The sequence below is a fragment of the Diadema antillarum genome, unplaced genomic scaffold (assembly GCF_040938485.1).
Source record: "Diadema antillarum isolate AM-2024a unplaced genomic scaffold, OU_Dant_1.0 seq00001300_RagTag, whole genome shotgun sequence".
NCBI lineage: Eukaryota > Metazoa > Echinodermata > Echinoidea > Diadematoida > Diadematidae > Diadema > Diadema antillarum.
Window position 1 is genome coordinate 422 of NW_027272078.1, and position 18,993 is coordinate 19,414.

At 38.6% G+C, this 18,993-nt stretch overlaps 1 protein-coding gene across 1 annotated transcript; it reads right to left on the minus strand.

The window, feature by feature from the left end:
• Positions 1-299: 299 nt before the first annotated feature.
• On the minus strand, positions 300-16,038 carry LOC139708096 (RNA cytidine acetyltransferase-like; the record flags this gene model as incomplete). The annotated part of the gene is made up of 16 exons (XM_071620075.1): positions 15,997-16,038; positions 15,286-15,471; positions 14,452-14,543; positions 12,814-12,985; positions 12,050-12,234; positions 11,171-11,285; positions 8,831-8,938; positions 8,000-8,133; positions 7,089-7,182; positions 5,906-6,004; positions 5,258-5,394; positions 4,070-4,215; positions 2,770-2,920; positions 1,415-1,511; positions 621-737; positions 300-401 (listed from the first exon to the last, which is right to left on the minus strand). Coding segments are annotated over exons 2-16 (1,857 nt in total), but the record flags the coding sequence as incomplete, so codon positions are not given.
• Positions 16,039-18,993: the final 2,955 nt, after the last annotated feature.

Genomic DNA, 18,993 nt, shown 5'->3' on the forward strand with positions numbered 1-18,993 from the left:
AACATTTAGTCAAGTGCCCTTTCATTATACTAGAGTAGTGAATTTTTGTAAAATTCCTTTCATATTTTCTTTATAGTGTTGTCTACACATGACATCATAACCTCTAGTAGTCTCTTCATCCAGAGGTTCCAACACCCAAATTTTAAAAATTCATAACTTTTGCATCGATTGTTCGATTTTCCTCAGCTTTCACTGATGTGTTCTACTAATGTTGCTGCTTTCAATCAATCCACATTGCTCTTTGGGTTTCAGTTTCCTTTAAGAGATTATTACTTCCTCCTAACATACTGGTACAATACCTGCTGGGAGATTGTCCATGGAATCAAGTCACCCGAAGCCCTCTTGCCTCGATTCAAGCCGCTCATAATGGTTGATTTGGAGATCTCTCCCTCTAGACACACCTACGGACAGAAAAATAAATGAATAAATAAATAAATAAATAAATAAACAAATAAATAAGTAAATAAATACATGAATACATACATACATAAATAATAAATCATCAATTATCATCATCATCATCAATCATCAAGATGATAATTATCATCATCATCACCATCATCCTCACCATCACTAATTATCATCATCATTATCACCATCCATACAGTGAGAGGACTGACCTGTATAACACAGAGGATCTCTGGGAGTGAGTTCTGGGTGGGGTTCACCGGTCCCAGGAGGCAGAAGATGTGATGGGCGGGGGCGTCAGAGAGGAGCTGTAAGTCGTTGGGCGTGTTCTGTGCAGGGAATATGAAATTTCCCGACAAGGGGGCCAAGCATGTTATGAAACTGAGTAACTCTTATGTACCGTAATAAAAATTGTACCTATAATGTCTCCATGGTGGAAATTCTTCACAAATACTAAGATTATCTACACTCTAACTAATGCTAGACCTGAAATAAACACAGAAATAATCAGTCCCACAAAAACTATTCAAACATTACGAAGAGGTGTCAATTACTGTATACGTTTTTTTACTGTATACAATTTTGCAAAGTGAGAAATTTGCTATTGTGGAGTCCAGTCCTGAAAGGAGAAATGCGTGCGTACGTATATGTCACATTCATGTTGGAATCAGAAATGTTGGAATGTTGGAATATTTTTGCATGTTTTTGAATTTGGGAATAGAACCAGATTCTCAAAATCACTGAAAATCAAACCTGGCAAAATATTCAGCGCATATATACAGTATTGTCAATCAACTCAGTCAATTACGTTACAGATTATAAAATAAGAAAATTAAAAAAAAAAAGATTAGGTTGATTTGTTTCAAAGTTTGCTGAGTAACACGTTCTGCAAAGTACAGTTTTAAAATGCCAGTTGCTGCCTCTAACCCTTGGAATCACTCTTGGCAAAATTGTCTGAAGAAATGAATTCAAAGGGAAGAGTTCTCAGTGTTTTTTCTTTCCTTACCTTGTAGTGGGCAGCGACGTATATGGACATCAGTCTCTGGAGAAACACTTCGGAAGCCTTGTGGTAGCTGAACAGGGTGTCCCGATTGATGTAATATGTGCTGCGGGGTTAAGGTAAATGATTCTACGCACAGTATCAGTTCAGTTCAGTTCAGTTCAATTTTGTTTTTCTCCATCACAAACATAATGTGGGTTATTTGCTTATGATCATTTGTAATGTTCAAATTGTATTAATTGTATATACAGCATGTTTGAATGTGATGTATTTTGTACCTATGGTTATGATATTATTCTGTTTATCTTAATGTATAATGTTTGTATATCTGTGTAATTCGACTTTTAGTCCCCCACTCAGATTTTTTTGAATAAAGACCTTGCAATCAATCAATCAATCAATCAATAAGATATGCAAAGTCAATCAGTTGCAATCAAAAGCATCTTGATGGAAGAATTTCATGAATTTGAATATATGCAAAGTGTATGTGAAAGTAAAGAATTTCAGCATATAAAGTAATCAATAAAAGCTGGGGGGTACATTATACTTTAGAATGGTATCATTCAAACAAGCATTATAATAATAAATCAATCAAAGGATGGAGATAGGGGATCCGCTGAAAAGCGAAGCTTGTAGATTGTGCCCCTCCCCCCCCCCCCCCCCCCCCCCACCGTAGCAATATACAATGTACTTATGACAAAGAGGAAGATATTTGTGGTTACCACACCAAATTCAAATTGCTAGGACAATTAACTAAATAAAGCATGAATATATGTATCAGTTTCTATTGTTTCATAGGGGAGATACACTAAAATGAAACGTACACGAAACAGTTCTGATGAGTACTCCTGAGAAGCAGGCTGACCTAATGAACTATGACACTAGAAATTAGATAATTTCAGCAAAATGCAGCCAAGAATTCAAAATGAGGCATTCCATAATGACTGCCACAAAATTTTCACTGTAAAATTCAATGTTCAGCAAACTTTTCTTCATATCCACAACTATGGGAATATGTAATTCATAAGACAGAGTTCTAAGATTGCTTTTGTGTTATTGGCCCAACAAATCCAACAAGCAAAGGGGATTTGTGCACTTTTGCAAATATCAATCATTCACATAAAATATTTTCAAACTGAAGACACATCCCTCACCAATGTACACCGTGTCAAATAAGACGACAAAATAAAACATTAAGAAACACCATAGAAACAGAGACAAAAGAAATAAAAACATGACCACGAAAAAATGCCACACAATCAAGAGCAAGAATCATTACAAAAAGGTAAAAGAGTCAACAAAAGAAGGAGAAGACACATTTGGGGTCATAGTTGCATGGAAAGAGCGAAGTAAAAGGATATAAATCACAGTCCTCCGGTAGAGGGCAGCCTGACGATATTCTCGCCACTTCAGCCACGTTGAGGCAGAGGAGTTCGTTCAGCCACCGCTCCACGCTGTCGCCGGCGCTGTAACGGATGGACTCCTCCAGGGTGACCTCGTGAAGTACGCGACCTGGAAGTGATAAGTGGATGACTGTGAGGGTGACACAACATTTGCTTCCTGCGACAATTGCTCCGGTCTTAATTTCTCCAAGGACTTAGGGTTAGGCAACGCTGCACACTGGCACTGGTCCGACAGTTCAGGACCAGTAAAAATCACTGTTGGATCAGAAACTTTTTTAGGAATGGACCAGGAAAAAAATAGAAAAACTGGGTACCTACTGGTCCGACAAACAGGTTGGACCAGTAGAGCAAATGGGTTAGTGGGCAGCCCTGGGTTAGGGTTATTTGGGATAGGGTTTTATGTTCAGTTTGATGTAAGGATTAGGATTAGGGTTGGGGCTACATTTTTGGGCAGAATTTATGCTTGGCTCTAAATAGTGTGCAGGTACAGTGTAATTCATGGGAGCAATTGTAGCACGAGCAAATGTCAAGGGACCAACTGTCTTGCTGCAGCACTGTGGTACGGTGGTTTACACTCCTGATGACTTCTGAACTGGGTGGTTCTGGTTGCAAGTACTTTGTGGTGCCCACATCATTGGGCAATATATCTTTTATTCACTTTGCTTTGGGCTATCTCAGGACTCGACACTAACCGTTTCCTCTGGTGGCCCATTCTGGCCACTGATATCTTGTCATTTGCCAGACCTACGAATTTGTAGATTGGTTGCCTGAAAAAGAAATATGTTGGCCCAATACAAAAGGAAACATAACATCCATTTTGAATCTGGGTTGCCCAATCGGACTAGCAGAAGACACACTTTCTGGAAATTTGGTGGCCAGACACCAATTTTTAGTGGCCCTGGGCCAAGGGGCCACCATTAGTTACTGCATAAGCTGTTATTTTCACAAATGAAGAGGTCACAGACATATTTGCGAGATGCTTTTTTTCGCAAATTGACACCGGAACTATTGTAAGTGCACTATAACTCTAGCACATGGCGATATTTTTGTGTGTTGTTAAATTTGCGGTCAAACAGTGATTCGCGACATTCACGAATATCAAACCCTTGCGAAAATAAGAGCTCATACAGTATTGGTATTAGATGTGTTGCGCATTTTTCTGCCTCTACCAAGAAAAAAAAAAAAATTTGTCAATCAGTTGCAAAAGAAATGGCAAACTTCTGTTGCTGAAAATCTAGTTGAACCATCCCCACCATACCTGAAGCCGACGATCCGCCCTCCGCCTTGGTTGCCATGGCAGCCGTCGCCTTGGCTTCCGCAGAGCTCCCCGAGCCGAATGTGGCGTTCTGTCGTCTGAGCTGCTGCAGCAGCTTCAGGGAGAGTGAGCGTCCAGTTCCCTCGTACCTGGACAGAAGAGAGAAGATGTGAAATGGACATGACGTCTTGGTCAGCATACTTTGACCAATGAGATGGACGGACACCTTGAGAAAATAAAGCATAATCATGCAGTATATCTGGAAAAGGAATGATATTTATGTCACATTCCCTCCTAGCTAAAAATGGCGAGCATCACTGAGAAAAAAAATTACATTTTTCATTTAGGCAAGCCCAAAATTGTTGATGTAAATACATAAAATGCCATCCTCAGTACTGTAATTTATGACAGCCCAGCAGTATAATGGGGTCATAGTCACCCAAAGTGTGTACAATACTGACTAGTACCAACACAATACATGTGACCCGTGTGTGTGTGTGTGTGTGTGTGTGTGTGTGAGAGAAAGAGACAGGCAAACAGACAGACAGACTGACAGAATACACACAATTCGCAATTTAAATTTTTCCATTAAACTTCATTTTTGTTTCAGTTTTGCATGATAGCTGGCACTACTGCTACTTATCATCATTATTATTGCCAACTATTATAACCATTATCTATTAATTTGTATGATTATAATCAATATCATTATCACTATCATTACTATTACTATCATCATCATCATTAGAACGATTTGAAGAATAAGAAAAAGAAGAATTGTGCAATTCAGAAAAATAAAATTCTGCCAATTTCCTAGTGATCAACATAAAATGTTCCTGAAAATGTCAAAAATATGAATAGTTAGAAGGTGTACATGGCCCTGCAAAGAGGTCCTGCAAGATAACATAATTATACAGTGGACTCCCATTATAATGAAGTTCTCAGGACCGGCAGTTTTCTTTCATTATAACAGAACAGATAAACAATAAAAATACATAGGAGTGGATAATGTTGCGGCCTGAAATTTTACTTCATTTTCACCAGAATTTTGTTACAACCATGTTTGTTATAACAGTAGTGCACTGTTTCATGAATGACAACGAAACTCCAAGATGCAATACAGACATGCACCATTTACGGTACAGTCCCAGGGAAGAGAAGTCTAACACGGAAGGATCTTTTCTTTCTTACCCATTGATGGTGGACGACATGAAGACAAGATAAGGTCCGAGGAGACTTTTGACCAATGGTAGAGGGATGGCCGCTGCCTCATCTATCACCACCAACTCCGCCTGGCTCAGTTTGTGGGCATCACCGGGATGGATGTACTGGGGGGGAGGGGGAGGGGAATGGACGGGAAATGGAATAGTGAGTATGCATGTAAGTCTTCATACCCAACTTTGATATAAGTGATATAATAGCTCTTCATAAACATTTTACATAAAACTGTGAATTTGGTCCAGATCACATGTTGTGCTTATCATATCACTTACTTTCCTGAAAATGTTTGTAATATTTTCCCACAAACTTCCAGAAAATATGAATATGAAACTAGAAAATCATCACTCGTTTGTCTGACTAGTATACTTTCAAGTAACTGTCTAGTGCATCAGCATTGTGACATGTTTGTAAGGCATCATCGTTATCTTTAGAACTATCATCTTTCAATATAGCAATACACACTTCTCATGGAGCACAAAATTATCATGGTAAGGATAAAAGAAATGCAATGAATTCAAGTGTAGAGAAAAATTAACAATTGACACGCATGACACCACATCATTGTGCCAAAATCAATTTTCCTTCATCTTCAGACCCGAGGAGGGAGTAATATCTCACCTGGATGGTTTGTCTGTGTTCTCTGAAGATGTTGACCCGGATGACGGCTTTGTTGAACTCTGGGTTGGTAGACTGGACTAATTCGTAGTCCAGATGTTCCTTGGAGGCAAAGACAGAGGGAGATTACTGTCATTTATATTTTTCTTCTATGCCAAATTTTGGCATGCTTGACTCATTTGTCCCGTTGAAGCCTAGTCCCGAGTACTGTAAAACACGATATGTTCGCGGCATGAAAATTTCGCGAATTGGAGCCAACTGCCTTTTCTCGCAGCATGAAATTTTTGCCACTTACCACTGGCATCCAATGCATAATGTGTAGGCAAGAACTTTCTCGTACATTTTAATTTCGCAAATGTTGCCGCTCGTGAAATTTGCAAAATTAAAATGCACGTGAACATTCCTCGTTTTACAGTATACTCGAGCAGGTGTAATGGGGAAATGTGTGTAGTAGCAAAATCAGCCCGTCCTCAATGGGAAAGGGTGAAACCAGCATTTACTTCATTTTACCAAAACATCTGATAGTGCAATATTGCCTCTATAATCAATAGAATACATGATGAAATATTACACACACAATAACAGATTAATATAAATAATTTAACACTATTAAAACCAAATGATATTTGAAGAGACAATGTGCTCTAGTGCAAGTCTAAGATACATCAGTTTACTGTATTTCTTCCTATACAACCTATGAAACATTTATAAATTACTGGTGGTTTATAACTGAAGGCTGTTCCTTGCAAAGGTTTGATATTTGTTTTTCTCCTATATAAAACTCTTTGTTTGCCACAGTGAAAAACCCCTTAATGCCATGATATTCTGAGATCCCAATGCATGAGGGGTTATGGAAACATGCAACCTTTTAACCAAGCTTTTAAGCTCAGAAAGCAGTGCAGCAAAGTTGTAGAGAAAATTGCAAACTTTGCAGTGATGTAAATGTCAAGACAAAGCTAAGTTACAGCTCTTCTTGCAAATGGTTGGTATGTAAAACATCGATCAGTTTGAGTGCTGTTTGCAGTTTGAACAAAATATGTAAAGTTGGCAGGCTGAGTCAGGCATGCAAAAATGGCACACATAATACTAGTAATCATCACGTTAATGTATCACTGATGTACGCTTCATCAGATACATGATACAGTTTAACTGTGTAAAAAATAAGGGACTGTTTCCTGTAATCTACCTGGTAATCCAGGGCATCAAATCCTTTGAAGACGAACTCAAACAGAGTCCTGATATTCTCTGGGCTCGGTGCAGTCACAAAGATGTTGGAATACCTGGGAGAATGTGAGAGATGAGGATGGAAAGAAATTACAATGCAAACTTGTGACAAATCATGACAATAGTAAGACCCCTCACAAGGCTGGACACTATTAAAAAGCCCTGATACTGGCAGAGTTCTGTGTCTATATGGAGATAAACACTGAACAGGAACAAATTTCTGAATAGTGACTGTAATCTGACTGATCAAAAACTTATACAGACTGAAAGCAAGTCTTTGACTTTGTAATTGGGGTCGAAAATTGAATTAGAGGGATGGTACAGTTTCAACTGTGATGGGGCTTCAGTTTTCCAACATTTTTATCATGATTTTTTGAGATAATGAGAAACCTCTTATGAAATTAGTTATTATGAAAGAGCATAAAATTCTAAAAGGAATTCAAAGTTTATTTGATGAAAATTAGTTTTGAAATGACTGAGATATCCCTAACAAAGCAATCCTAATAAAAGGTGAGACCCACCTTTTTATTGGGACTGTTTTGTTTTACTTTATTCTGGGATATCTTGGCCATTTCAACAACGATTTTCACCAAATAAAGTTTTAATTCCTTTCAGAATTGTATGCCAGTTAACATTTCATATAGTGGTTTTTAAGTATCCTGCAAAACGTTAAAAGCTAAATCCTCATCTCAACCATATACTATTCCTTCAAAGTTAGAAGATCTCTACTTATTTACTCATTCTTTTATAACACAAGTTCAATCTTATGGTGCTAACTGCCTATTTCATCTACTGCCATATTCTAAAAGCGCACTCTATCATATGGTTACACACTCAGGTGGATGGATTGTTACCCGACATTACAAAATTTACCCAAATGCCACAGCTGTGGAGATGGCCAGCCCCAGTGCGGCCGACTTGCCACGCCCCCTGGCCGCTGTCATGGAAACTGTGCTGCGCAGCGTCTTCTCCGAGATGGCCTCCACAAACTTGAGGAGAGCTTTGGCCTGGAGATCGGTGGTCACAGGAGAAAGGGTATGAGGTGTTGATAGACTACTTTGATCATTATATCACACAAAAATATATATATTTTCCTCTTCCCTTTCTGATGGGTATCAAATGAATGAATTAGGCTTAAAGGACATGGCTGGAATATTTTCAGGGCTGTCAACATTCACTTATTAACAATCAAGGAGATTAAACATAGCAATCAGGGAGACACTTGTGTAATACAGTGCACGCATCTCTATGAGCAAAGCAATCCTTACTCTAGAAAATGTTTCTTTTCTCTTTATCTAGATATAAAGAGATACAAAAGTTTTTAGGAAGTCTGTTGCAGAATGGTGCCTCAAGTACTGTATACCTTGAATATTTTGCAATGTTATTATTTCCACAAATTTGGCAAGTCAGGTGCCATTCGTGCCTTTAAAAAAATGTGAAAATATCAACTCTGATCCCAACATAAATTTGACGCGCACGCATACCTTGCTCTGCTCAATACTGCACTCCACAATGGCAAATTTATCCACAAAAGTTTGCAAAATTGTTGGGAAGTTCCAATTCATGATAATTTAGACTTGCTAAATATATGGCATATACAGTAATACTAACAATGACTGCGAGGTAATCAGTGTAAAAATAAAAAGATAGAGGACCAAACGAAAGAAATGTCGCTTCTGAGAATCGTTTGGTTACTGGTGATACCTGGTCCAAAGTCCTGGCACAGTTGACGAGAGCCCCAACGGGCTGGGTGTCCTGAAGGGACGACTTCAGCTCCTTCAATTCAGCCTCAGCTGGAGTCAGGGAATCTTCCTGAGGAGAAATAAGTTTAAACAAATGCCACAATACATCAGAGAACTAGAAATGTCGCTTTGGCGACTGGTATGCCTCCGCCATAATGTATGATTTTCCCAATAGGTCTAGATAGTACATGTGGACAATGTGTGATTACATTTTCACAAAATTGGCAAAATATTGAGATGACAAGTTTGTCACAAATGTGTTGAATGTTCACCTTCCTTGACCTAGGTTTAATTGGATGAATAGGAGAGCATGTATCTAGGGATTTAAGGACTTTAACTTGACTTTGACCCATTCATACATTTAGGCATTGAGTAATTTTCAAGGTACAGGTGTGGAGAAAAAAGTGCAATTTCTGAATTGAATAGTAAATTGTTACCATTTTCATCTGGCCCTTGACCCTAAAATTCATAAGATAATCACTTTCAGGTAGAACATGCATAATATGTACTTAAGTTTCAAGATAACTTGAGCCACTTCCGAGATATGGAGGAAAAAGTTAGTTCAGCACTTTCACTTGATCTTTGACCTTTTGACCTTTGAGGCAAAAAAAGAAGAAAAAAAAAACTTTCCAGAGAATTTCTATTAGGTTACACATGCATACACCAAGTGTAAAAAAAAAATAACCCTGCTGGCATTGCATGAATATGAGGGAAATAGTAAAATTTTGAAGTGTTGCACTTGACCTTTGACCCCTGACCTTTGACCCCATGAACCCTACATTCTCTAGATAATCACTTCCAGTCAGTACATGTATATACTATGTTCCATGAAGATACCTTGAACAATTTTCCAAGGTACGGAGAAAAAAAGAAGTTTTAATATTTTTACTTGACCTTTTGACCTTTGACCTCATGACCCAAACTTTCACCAGAGAATCTTAATTGGGTAATACAAGTATACACTAAGTTTCAAGCAAATATCTTCAAGCATTCAATAGATATGGTGGAAATAGTGAAATTTTATGTATTTGACCCTGACCTTTTGACCTTTGACCTCATGACCCAAACTTTCACCAGAGAATCTTAATTGGGTAATACATGTATACACTAAGTTTCAAGAAAATATCTTCAGGCATTCAATAGATATGGTGGAAATAGTGAAATTTTATGTATTTGACCTTGACCTTTTGACCTTTGACCTTGAGCATGTGCACCCAAAAGTTGATAGGCACAACTTCACCCCCTAATACACATACATGCCAAGTTTCATTAGGATACCTCAACAGGTTTTGATAGTTACCTTGTCCACAAAATTCATTACGGACGGACGGAAGGACGGACGGACGGAAGGACGGACGGACTGACGGACGGAAGGACGGACGGACGGACAACCCGAAAACATAATGCCTCCGGCACCACTTCGTGGCGGAGGCATAAAAAACACTGACAAAACCTTGATTCTTTGATACAGGGGATTCCCATTTCACTGAAGTCCTCTGGACTGGCAGTTTTATCTTTCGTTATATAGTAAAAATATTTTGTCAAAGCTGAACTGTAAAAGTATATAAAATAATAACTTTGGGACATGAATTTTCACTTTGTTGCAACAAGAATTTCGTTATAACTTTGTTCATCATAATGGGGTCCACTGTACTGTTTTAGTAGATTGCATAAATCAACAAATTCTGAATGACTACCATTTGTAGCACATCTGACTTACAATGTAGTAATTCACCAATAATCATAGCAATTATTGTGGCTACTTGTTTAGCACACAAGAGGGCCTTAAAGGGATTCAAGGCGCTTCGATATATACAATCAATTAAATATGGCATTCTACACCCATACACAGAAGAAATTTACGACAATCAGAAATACCAAGAAAGGAATAGATGATCAAAGCTAGAAAAAGTATGTTTTGTTCACATAGTCAAGCTTTGAACTCTAAATATTCATTCACTGTGAAGAAGTACTTTTCCAAGTTTTCCCAATTTTCCTGTAATGATTTGTGTCTAAAATTATCATGATGACAAATGTGATACTACAACTCTGTCAAATGAAAACCAAGACACACGTCACACATCATACATGTAGATTGCGAGCATATATCATCATATTAAGATATATTGAACATAATCCACTTTTCTAATACTATACAGTGTATATTCAAGAGCAAAAGAGTGTTCTTTATACTGTCAAAGATATATGCCATATGAATACATGTTTATTCTAGGTCACTGCTTTCAAACTGTATTTAAGATTAAGCTGCTTTGAACATTAACATTCAACTGCCTTTTAATACCTTTGACTTTGGTGGGACGGCCTCGACATTGAGAGTGTGCGATGACAACGGTAGGATCTGGAGCTGGTCGTCGACCACCATGCAGCTGCCACACGATGCCAGAGAGAGCAGAAACCTGAGGATTCATGGGCAGGGCATAACAAATCTCAAACATATCACATCATAGTGGTGACATTTCCGAAATTCTTTTTTTCTTCTTCTACTGTTCAAAATAGTCCCCCATCTGTTGCATATTAGGGAGCTTTTGATAGATTTTTACAACATGGGAGTCACGAATGACGAAATCATAATGCTCATGAATTTCATTCAAGTTGTTTGAATACTATGTGTTTTTATGCTGATGGCAGTTAAAGCAATAAATACAGTACAGAATAAGTATTAGCATCATTGTTAATCATCACCATCTCTATCATAACAACCACATACAAAATGTCGTACATCATCATTCTGCTATAAGGGACAAGAACCATTGCTAGCTATCAAGCGGAGGCTCAGCAGTCTATTGGATACGACGCCTGTCATTTGATCGGGAGATCGTAAGTTTAAATCCATCCCGATAATGTATGCCTATAGATAATTTTTCATCATGGCTCTTACTAAAACACTGAACAATTTGTGTTTATTTTACATCAGTGAAGGAAAATTTGTCAATTAGTTGTAATAAAGAACATCTTGACGCAACAGTCATTGACATACATGATCATCCTCATTGTGCCTTCTTCAACTCTGCTATCATTATCACAATCATTTGGCGGTAGAAATTTTACCATATCTAAAACATTTCGCAGTAGAAATTTCACCATATATCAATCATTTGGCAGCAGAAATTTCACCGGAAACGTGTCCTGAGGACTGCACACTTCATATCAGAGGCCTTACCTCTCGTTGAAACGTCCCACGACGTCTTGGTGGGACTCCGTCCGGTAGCGGGCGTGGACGTCCATCGACAAGGTGTAGAGCTGCTGGAGGGACGCCATGCTGCGTAGCAAGATGACCACGATGCCACCCCCCTCCACCGTCTCAATGGTACGGGCCAAAAGGTTAGGGGTCATGGCCTCAAAGTCCTGTGCAGTTGGATAACAGAGAAACCAAAGTTTTCTTCTTTGATAAGATTAGTATCAGTAGATTCTTGATACCACTTTTATTCAAGTACAAATATACAACAAATGCACTTTAAATAAAGCCAGTTCTTCAACATCAGGTTATCAACATCAGATGAATGTTAAATCTAGAGATTACAAGAATTAATGCAGAACATTGTCTCCAAGGATGTTTTGTTTCACCACGTATTCAGTAGTGCGGTGTATAGCCCTTAATATGCTTTGTCTGGAATCTAATACTCAACAAAGAGAGATTACCTAATCCCCTTAATCCCTACTGTGTCATCATGGCCTTCCTGTTGAATTGAGGCACATTGCTATACCCGAGAGGGCTTGCTAATCTACAACTTGGCCAAGATTCAGTTTAGACTACTGAAGCTAATGAACAACCTTGGAAGGTAGTAGAGCTGATCATGAGTGCCAGGGCACATAAACAGTTGAAGAGTCACAACTTACAAGACACCTTTCATCTCTAAAAAAAAGTATTCAACTGCTACACTTTCCCATGCGGGTCAAATCTTGACCAGGCAATCCATATCATACCTGGAGGACACACATCCCGTAGGTGTTTCCCAGAATCTTGTGCGTCTCCGAGTAGTAGCAGTATCGGATGTTGGTCGCCGCGATGAAGAGTTCAAACGGGTCGTCCTCCTTCACATCAAGCATCCCACTCTTGATCTTCTTCTGCAGCTGCTTCATCCTCTTCTTGCGATGACTTGAGAAAGAAAGATTTTAAAATTACGATGATAGAAAGATAATTATCGACACTTCTGCTGATTTTTACTTCCGCCAAGGGAGGAGGTTAAATTTTTGTTACCGTTGGTTTGTGTGTTTGTTTGTTTGTTAGTTAGTTAGTTAGTTTGTCCATCTGCAAAATAACTCAAAACGTAGTTAACGGATTTGGATGAAACTTGCAGGAAAGGTTTAGAATGATACAAGTGACAGATGATTAAATATTGGTAGTGATCAAATAGAGAATTTTGGGGGGAATTTAAGAAGGATTTTTGATATTTTGGCAGGTAAGGTCAATGAACTTTGGAGTTCAGGCTGCATGTATTTGAGGTTTGCATGCGCGCACTGAAGTGCGTGCTCTAGTTTCTGTTAGGGCAAGACGCGCCGTGCAGCAGAGGGTTTATGACGTAACAAAGGCTTCTAAATTGGGCAATTGGGCGACTTTCAGCACACAATGCCATAAGTACGTATGGTTTGAAATCACCGATATCTCCATGGGAGAACAAGATTAGTGGTGGAAATGAGTGCATGCTTGGCGGAGGTCTGCGCTCTCAGAGTGCTGCTCTAGTTGTAGATTTCTTGAGTATCCTGAAGGGAGGCACTTGTCCCACTCCTTACTCATTATCCTATTAAAAAGCAAAGGCTCAGTGGCACTTTTATGGCTGTTTGGTTTATATTGTGCATGATGAGGGCTGCTTGACTTCATACTTTACATGAAAATCTAATGCAATTTGAAAAATCCTGTAGTAATTGACAATCTGTAGTCTATTTTATCACTGCTAGCAGTATCATCCTAGAGTAACTTGGTCTGATTTAAAAACCCCAAATTGTATCAAACAGACATTGGGAGTATGGTGTGGCTACATCAATTACTGCTGTGGTTTTGCAGCAGATGTGCATCTCAGCACACTGAGAGTTTCGTTCCATCATGAGATATTTTTTTCCCTCTATGAATAGACAACAGGAAGGATAATTGAGCACAAGGTGAAAAAAAAAAGATTTTGTGACACAACTTGGTGCTATGGATCTATATCATTGATGAGGATTCCTTTTAGTTTGCAATTCCACTTGCAATTTATGCTCTTTAGAAATTTCTTATTAGTGGTTTCTAATCAGTTAAAGCCAGAAACCCACTTCTCAACCAAACTATCCATCCCATTAAGGAGCAAAAGGATGCAGAAACTTACCTACTGAATCCAGAAACCCCCTTCTCAACCAAAACTATACCAGGGAATAATTTTCCTGGTATCGCATCGCAATTTGCTAATCATTTTAACACCACTGCTAGACAAACTGACTTTGGTGTCTACAGTTTTCTTTCATAGAAGTGTACAGGATACCATTTGAAATATTGTTCATCAGCTGAAATTGCTAATCAAATTTGAGTTGGAAAATTATTCCCTGTATACCTACCATCCCATCAAGGAGAAAAAGGGTGCAGAGACTTACCTACTGAATCCAAGTTCTTTTTTGTAGCACCACAGCACGGATGGCCGCGCCTTGATGACAGCCTTGGACAACATGTGATGCAGAATGACGACCTGTAACAAGTGACACACTAACAGTGACAGCACACAGTCACAATATTGCATGCATTCATAATATACATTGTAGATGTAAAAAAGGTTTCACCCCATCCAATCAATTTGTATTTTTGTGTTTGTAAACTGTAATTCTTCCAGAAATGATTCTTCAATGAAAATCAAATGAAAAATGAAAAGGTTGATGACTAAAATGTGGGTATCATCAAGGTACATACACGTTGTATACATCTTCACAGCTTCTGAATCATGCAGATACAGATGCATCTAAATCTGCAGTTTCATACATCACATACATGTTTTGTTTTTCTGGTTTTGCTGTGCTGTAAAGTGATTACTAGTATTTGTTGAGTTTGTGCAGTATGTGATGATTAACTTTGTTCAATAGAAGATAAAAACACCAGCACAAAACAGAAGAGTATTACACTAAGTTTTGTCCTTTTCTTTTCACAGTTTAGGGAAAACACTTTGTTTTTCAAACATAACAACTGTTCTGATATGATTTAATTTTCAAAATCAAGAAGAAATTTATCAAGTGCTTGATAATAGATTATTCCAACTGTTTTAATTAAGAAACTTGTATGTCTGGCTGAACTTGACATCAGACTTTACTTACAAAAGAGTAAACTAGTTCTTGAGCAGCTGACAGTTTTTGCCTAATGCAATATTCACGATTACTCTTTCACAACCAAATCAGAACTTGCTGTTTGACAAGATATCATATCACTGATAGAAGTCTCACCTGATCTTTTCCTTTGTCACCGACGATGACGAACAACGAACGGTGACCAAGAGCAACGCCATTTTCTATCAGCACTCGGATGCGATTATCAATCTTCTTGCGCACCATCTCCAACTCCAAGCAAGCAATTCACAGCAGCAAGAACAGGTCCCAATTTCGTCTCTACTGTCAATTACCTGGTAAGATCTAATAAGAATGGGGGTGATTACAAAGCAATACTACAACACTACAAGAGATATGGCAGGGGCGGATCCAGGGAGGACCGCAACCGGCGCACGCCCCCCCCCCCCCTTTTTTTGTTGAAACAAAAGAAATAAAAAGAAAAAATGGGGGAGGAGTGCGTGCGCCCCCCCCCCCCCTTTAATTTTGTAAACACGCCCCCTCTTTACGGAATTCCTGGATCCGCCCCTGTATGGTTTCATATCACATTCCCTTCTAATCTTGGCTTGGCTAACTGCTGGATGATTGTTGATGAGCTTGTTTGAGCGTGAACAGCACAAATCTGAACTTACCCAAATCGCAATATGTGGGGCCGTGATAAGGCTATTGCGAAACTGAAGTAGATCTAAATTAAGTAGCTTTAACTTAAGGCCGTACGATTGTAACCTAGTTCCTGTCCTTCACCACAGACACAGACATTCAAATCGCCACAATATCGACAGCCATTCGTAAAGAAGTTACCTGAAGGAGAAAATGAATTTCTGCACTTACATTTACGATACGGTGTAGTTGATGATACGGAGACGACGTGTGGATAGCCTACTATAAACTATGGGGCTCTGCAGGGATTGTGTCAATCGTGCGTGCACGGCGCACGTGTGCAATTGAAACACGTGTGCTCCTAGTGGTTGCAGTACTCTAGCTCTGTACGTATGTGCACAGTTAGTCTGGTTTCCAGACCCTTTGCCAACTGGACTCCGCGGCGACGAAGTCGCCGCCCCGCGACGAAGTCGCCGCCTTTGCCGAAGGCAAAGGGTCTGGGCACATTCGCTTCAAGTGGGAGGAGCCTAAATTTACCCCCAGTGAGCGAGGGCGATCATTCTGTCATTACGTAATAAGGAAGAGGTCACGTTAGTGACCCCTGCATCCTCACCCAGAGGTCCCAAGGACACTCTCCATATACATTACATGCATGCATCCACTGTCCGTGGAGTATTTCCATGCACTGTTTACTGCATGGAAAGGTTTTCTGGTGCGATAATCCTGTTTCTGATAGGGCCTATTTAGTCACTATATCCACACTATGCACGGAGCTATACACCATGCCCAAGACACATGGCATCCAAAGAGCGAAAAAATGAAGTCGAAAAAAAAAAGTGCAGCGGAGTATTGTGCAAAATTTTTTGTAAAAACTTTGTATGTGGAGATGAGTTGTGGGTGGGCGGCCCATGTGATATATAGGCCCTAATGTATTATTCTATGTACATGTATTTTTTACGTTCGTGTTTGCTGATGAATACGTTCAGTTGAGACCCTTCTTTCTATAACTTAAAGGACAAGTTCACCTTCATAAACATAAGGATTGAGAAAATGCAACAATTTTAGTAGAACACATCAGTGAAAGTTTGAGGAAAATTGGACAATCGATGCAAAAGTTAATTATGAATTTTTTAAATTTTTGTGTTGGAACCGCTGGATGAGGGAGACTACTACAGCTTGTGAGTCATATGCGTACAACAGTATAAAGAGAATATAAAAGAAAATTCAACATATTTTCACTTTTTTCGCATAATAAAAGAGCAATTGACTTGCCTCTTTCTAAAGACAGGGGGAATAATATTACCCATAACATTTATCGGTAACGAGTCAGGGGAATGTGTACTTTTTTCAAAAGATGGAATTTTGTGAAATTCTCTTTATATTTTCCTTATATTGTTGTACGCATGTGACATCTAAGTTATTCATACACTGCAGTAGTCTTCTCATCCAGCGGGTACTGCACAAAAACTTCAACTTTTGAACGGATTGTCTGATTTTCCTCAAACTTTCAATGATGTGTTCTACTAATATTACTACATTCTCTCAATCCTTATGTTTATGAAGGTGAACTTGTCCTTTAATAGCAGCTAGTGAATAAAAAAGAAACAGATGATTAGCAACGTGCTCTTCCGATCAGTTCTTGTTTTCATAATATTGTGTCCCTCTCGTGGAAACATTGCGGCAACTGACTAAACTTAAATATATAACGATATTGTTTACTAGTATTTCTTCATCTCACACATAATGATAATCACCAAGATAATAACATCGGGATATGTATGAACCCACACAAGAAAAATGAAGTACACTTGCATATATAGGTGAGCTGGGGTATTGTGGCCCCTCAACATAAGATGTCTTCATACACCATCTTCTATCCCTTGAAATAGCCCGCTTGATAGCCGTACAAGGTCACTTCTTACCACTATATGCTCCAACATCCATTCATTTAGCAATTATAGCATCTATAGGGGGACCAGTTTTTAAAAGAACGCGCGATAAGAGCCACATCTATTCATTTCCAATTTATTTTTCGTAAAGTCACTTGATGATAAAAACCTTGTCTGAAGTGGTTATGACTGTATAATGAAACAAATAATTAAAAAAATATTTCTTTGACAGAAGGCCATTGTTTGAAGCATGATGCGCTTCGGGGCAATTATGCCCCCCCCCCCCCCCCCCTTAAAAAGCTTTGTTTTGCTAAGAACATCCATGGGTATATATGCAAGAAGGAATACTAACTATTTAGTTTAAGTCGCAATTAACATGGTTCATTGCTGGCATATATCAAGTGGACGTATACAGTGCAATCATAATGAATTATCATTGCAGCTTGGTTTTGGATATTTTCAGCTGAAAGACTTCATTTCCCAAGGTCATCATGCAACAAAATTAACGGCCAAACGTTACAAACAATAATAGACTCTGACTTACAGTTTTTGTATTCACATAATTAAGATATGACAAGCTCTAGCATTTGATATAGATTTGTCCATGTAACTCAAATATTTTTTCGGCTTATTGCAGATTTATCACTTGTATTATATAGGAAAGTATCGGTTTTGTGGAATATTTTGCCTCAATTCAAATTCTCAAAAGATGCTCATGTACTTTTTTTTTCATTGTTTTTCATATGCTCAGAGACCCGTCCATATTAGTTAATCATAATAAACTTTCTATAAAATAAACAGGTGCCAAGTTTATGGCAAATGATATGTTTAGAGACAATTATCACCCCATCGTAAGACTATTAATTGTTTTTTTTTAATTTCTATATATAAGAAGCAACGCAAGTTGGCTGCTTTTATTACCTCATTCAATGCAAAATGAAAATTGAGTGTAGATAAGTAGAGAACAGAAATAAGTTCGGTCCTATATGGCACACCACAACCAATTATTAATTTTGGTCTACATCCTGTAATTTTTGCTTTTTAATCCCTCGACGACAAACTTCTCCATTTCACCATATGCATGTCTTTAGTTGACATGCTCCTTGGACCTTATAGGATGTAAGCATGTAGGCCACATAGGTGGTATAACCAGGGAGGTGGGAAAACCGAGCACTTGTGTGACCTTTTGTAAATATTGATGTTGTTACATTCCTGATTCCGATAATTGAATGGTGAATGTGGCAAAGAATGGTTCATCCCGATGACGATGTTGGCTATAGAGTATATGGGAAAGGTGGGATACGGAGGAGAAAGAGGAAATATTCGTTTGCTATCAATA